This window comes from Lethenteron reissneri, unplaced genomic scaffold (genome assembly GCF_015708825.2).
Source record: "Lethenteron reissneri isolate LAM-NWPU_2019-01 unplaced genomic scaffold, ASM1570882v1 scaffold_510, whole genome shotgun sequence".
In the NCBI taxonomy this organism is placed as follows: domain Eukaryota; kingdom Metazoa; phylum Chordata; class Hyperoartia; order Petromyzontiformes; family Petromyzontidae; genus Lethenteron; species Lethenteron reissneri.
The window spans coordinates 29325-32707 of record NW_026892032.1 but is presented as its reverse complement, the minus strand read 5'-3'; the positions used below and the strand labels follow the sequence as shown (position 1 = coordinate 32707).

General features: G+C 46.5%; 1 protein-coding gene across 1 annotated transcript; it reads left to right on the top strand.

Moving 5' to 3' along the window:
• Nucleotides 1–509: 509 nt before the first annotated feature.
• On the top strand, nucleotides 510–2041 carry LOC133339882 (myosin-6-like; the record flags this gene model as incomplete). The annotated part of the gene is made up of 2 exons (XM_061548010.1): nucleotides 510–686; nucleotides 1892–2041. Coding segments are annotated over 2 exons (327 nt in total), but the record flags the coding sequence as incomplete, so codon positions are not given.
• Between the last annotated feature and the right edge of the window lie 1342 nt (nucleotides 2042–3383).

The following is a 3383-nucleotide window of genomic DNA, read 5'->3' as shown; positions in this document are numbered from 1 at the left end:
GCAAAAAGTAACACAAACGCTCATGGACAGAGTTTGGGGTGGGGGGCACTGGGGGGCAACCCCCCCCCCCTCCGGACTGGACACCTTTATTAAATTATTTTCAGTAGTTTACAATTAAGATTCAAAATAAATTAATTATATGCACCTGCGATTTTTAATATGAGGGACAAAGTGAACCCCTGCCCTCTCCCCCCCGCTGCCCCCAAATATAGGAGTAAAAACTCTGCCTATGAGCGGTGCCTTGCAGCAAAGAAAAAAAACTAACAAAATAACAAATTTTTTTAACAAAAAACAAAAATAAACAAACAAAAAATAAACAAGAAAACTAACAAAAAACCCAAAATAAACAACCAAAAATTGAAAAATAGCAAACAAAAAATTAACAAAAAAACTAACAAAAAACTAAAACAAAAATTAACAAAGAAACTAACAAAAAAATTAAATAAACAAAAAACAAAAAAACTAAAAACTAACAAGAAAACAAACCCACACGTTTGCTTGTCGCGCAGGTGAAAACCCTGAGCGAGGAGATGGCAGCGCTGGAAGAGAACATCGCCAAGCTGACGAAGGAGAAGAAGGCCCTGCAGGAGGCTCACCAGCAGACGCTGGACGACCTCCAGGCGGAGGAGGACAAAGTCAACTCCCTCACCAAGGCCAAGGCCAAGCTGGAGCAGCAAGTCGACGAGGTACGTCGACCCTGCCATGGCGCAGCCCTGCGAGTCGTTTGCGTGTGGCCGGCCGATCGACCCAACGTGGTCAACCCGTTAATACTGCTCAGTGGACAGAGGTGCGAGGCGGGGAGGGAGGGGGGAGGATGAAATAAACTTTCCCAATGAATTGATCACGACCATGGATCGTGACGATCCCGAAAATTAGCTGGGTGTTGTAGAATTCTAGATTTGAAGCTTTCGTGACTGCAAGGATTCATATTCTTAGGTTTTTTTTCGGTAAAGTCACGTAGGTAAACAATTAAAATGAATAAAAGTAAAATTAAAATAAAATAAAAATCACGACGTTTCGGAGGCAACACAAGCTTCCGTCTTCAGGTGGAACCGTCACAGCACGCTTGCTGTATCAAGTGAGAGAAATTCCAAGAAACAGTATTTGTATATATACTGGTTGAGGGTGGGAGGAGTCAAGGTAGTCCCTGGATATTATTTTTGTGAGGTTCGACAATTCTTGTCATGAACCGTCCCACCACCTGACAAGATTGTCAGGTATTATTAGTATTAGTACTCGAATGGTAAATGTTGTGGGTTTACTCTCCAACACACCGGTGTGCTGAACTAGTAACAAATTGGCACGTTTTGTTTACGTGACAAACCGTGTTGATTGGCTGTGTCGGGTGGTGGCGGGTTTAACCACGTGTTTATATTTACGTGATCTAGCACCAAAAACCACTATTATGGATTATCAATATTATTATTAATACGTTGCCAATGTATTGACCAAATTCTGACCAATAAAAGCTCCTCACCAGTGGCTTCAGACTTTTCACGGCTGAATTCAACATCACCGCACGATCACGTTTCCGTCAAACTTCTTTGAATTTCATCTGACAATGAACCCAGAAAGCAATGGCAGATACATTACTGGTTGAGGCAACAACACCACAAGAAATGTGCCTCCGGGCTTTGGAGACCACCTGGGGAAGATTCCAGGCACGTGTTGACAATGATGGCGAACAAGTGAATTTTTAAAGTTCTTAACATACATTTGTTATCACGTTACAGTGTATTATCAGTTCTTTTTCCATAAAAAAACGATAGTCCCATATTATTGTTAACATTTTTTTGAAGCACTCTGTATATGCAATATTAATTTATTCATTCCAGGGCAAAATGCTAATGTGTACAATCATTCATTACGCCCTACATTCATTTCTGCGCAGCTTGAGGGTTCTTTGGAACAGGAAAAGAAAACTCGCATGGACGTCGAAAGGGCGAAGCGAAAAGTGGACGGCGACTTCAAAATGTCCCAGGAGGCTGTGACAGACCTAGAAAATGACAAACAGCAGCTGGAAGAGAAGATGAAAAAGTAAGCCGAGCACCGAATTCACCTCGCGAAGCACCGCGCGTGGCTGACCGTTCGGAACCCTCTCTGTGCCCCGCCGTAATATCGTCTGTGTGTGCCATTCGCACACCGCCCACAGCACCACCCATTACCATTCACGACCATTTGCAATGTGAACTTGCGTGGCAGCTAAACGCAACTGCATATGAAGAGGCTGTACACAACAAGCGGAATGTGCATTTGCACGTGGGGAAATTGAGCACAATAATGTTGGATTGTCATTTCAAATGAGTGGATGCAGGTTAAATCTGCAAGACCGCTCATGCCGTTGTTTTCCATGATGCTTTGCTTATTGTAAGATCAGTGCTGTGTGTGCAGTTCTTTGTCTTCAGCTTACACGGGAGAAGCAGCCCTGTTAGCAGAAGCGTGAATCGCACACGACATGCCCAGTTTGAAAACCCTGCTTTTGAAACGTGCGATTATATGCATGGTATACTGCGCATTACAACGTGTAATCATTTTTTGGATTTGTTTTATTAAAGGAAAGACGTGAAATCGGACAGACCAACTCAAAAATGCAAGATGAAATGGCCCTCTCAGCTCAGCTACAAAAGAAAATCAAGGAGCTGCAGGTAAAAGGAGGGCGCCGATAAGGCAAACTTGACTTATTATTACGAACGCTGAAGCTCAAACCGAGGGGTGCCCTGGGGGAAAAAGTAGATGACCTCGTGTTTAATACTTAGATAACGCACACCGACGCAGGCCATGGAGACCTGCGTCAAGAATCAATTGGGGTCACGCAACGAGATGATTGTAGGGGCACAGCTCATGGCTCACACACCACCACTCCCCTCCCGTCTAAAAATTGGGGGGGAACTTAGGGGGGGGGGTAGCTGCCACCCCCCTATGTGCCTTGCCATGTCCATGACCGGCGTGATGCACCCACGTTTCGCCCCACGTTGCTTCAGTTGCACGTCGGACAACGCGCGGTGCAACCTGAACGAACGCCGGAGAGCAACTTCCAAACTTCCACCCCGTGGAATCCCCCCGTTGTATTTCAGGCGCGCATCGAGGAGCTGGAGGAGGAGATCGAGGCGGAGCGTGCCGCTCGCGCCAAGGTGGAGAAGCAGAGGTCCGACCTCTCTCGGGAGCTGGAAGAGATCAGCGAGAGCTGGAGGAGGCCGGCGGAAGCCACCTCGGCTCAGATCGAGATGAAACAAGAAGAGGATGCGCGAGTTCCAGAAGCTCAGGAGAGACCTGGAGGAGGCCACCCCTGCAGCACGAAGCCACGGCTGCCGCCTTGAGGAAGAAGCAGGCCGACTCCTTGGCGAGCTCGGGGAGCAAGATCGACAACTTGCAGCGCGGTCAAG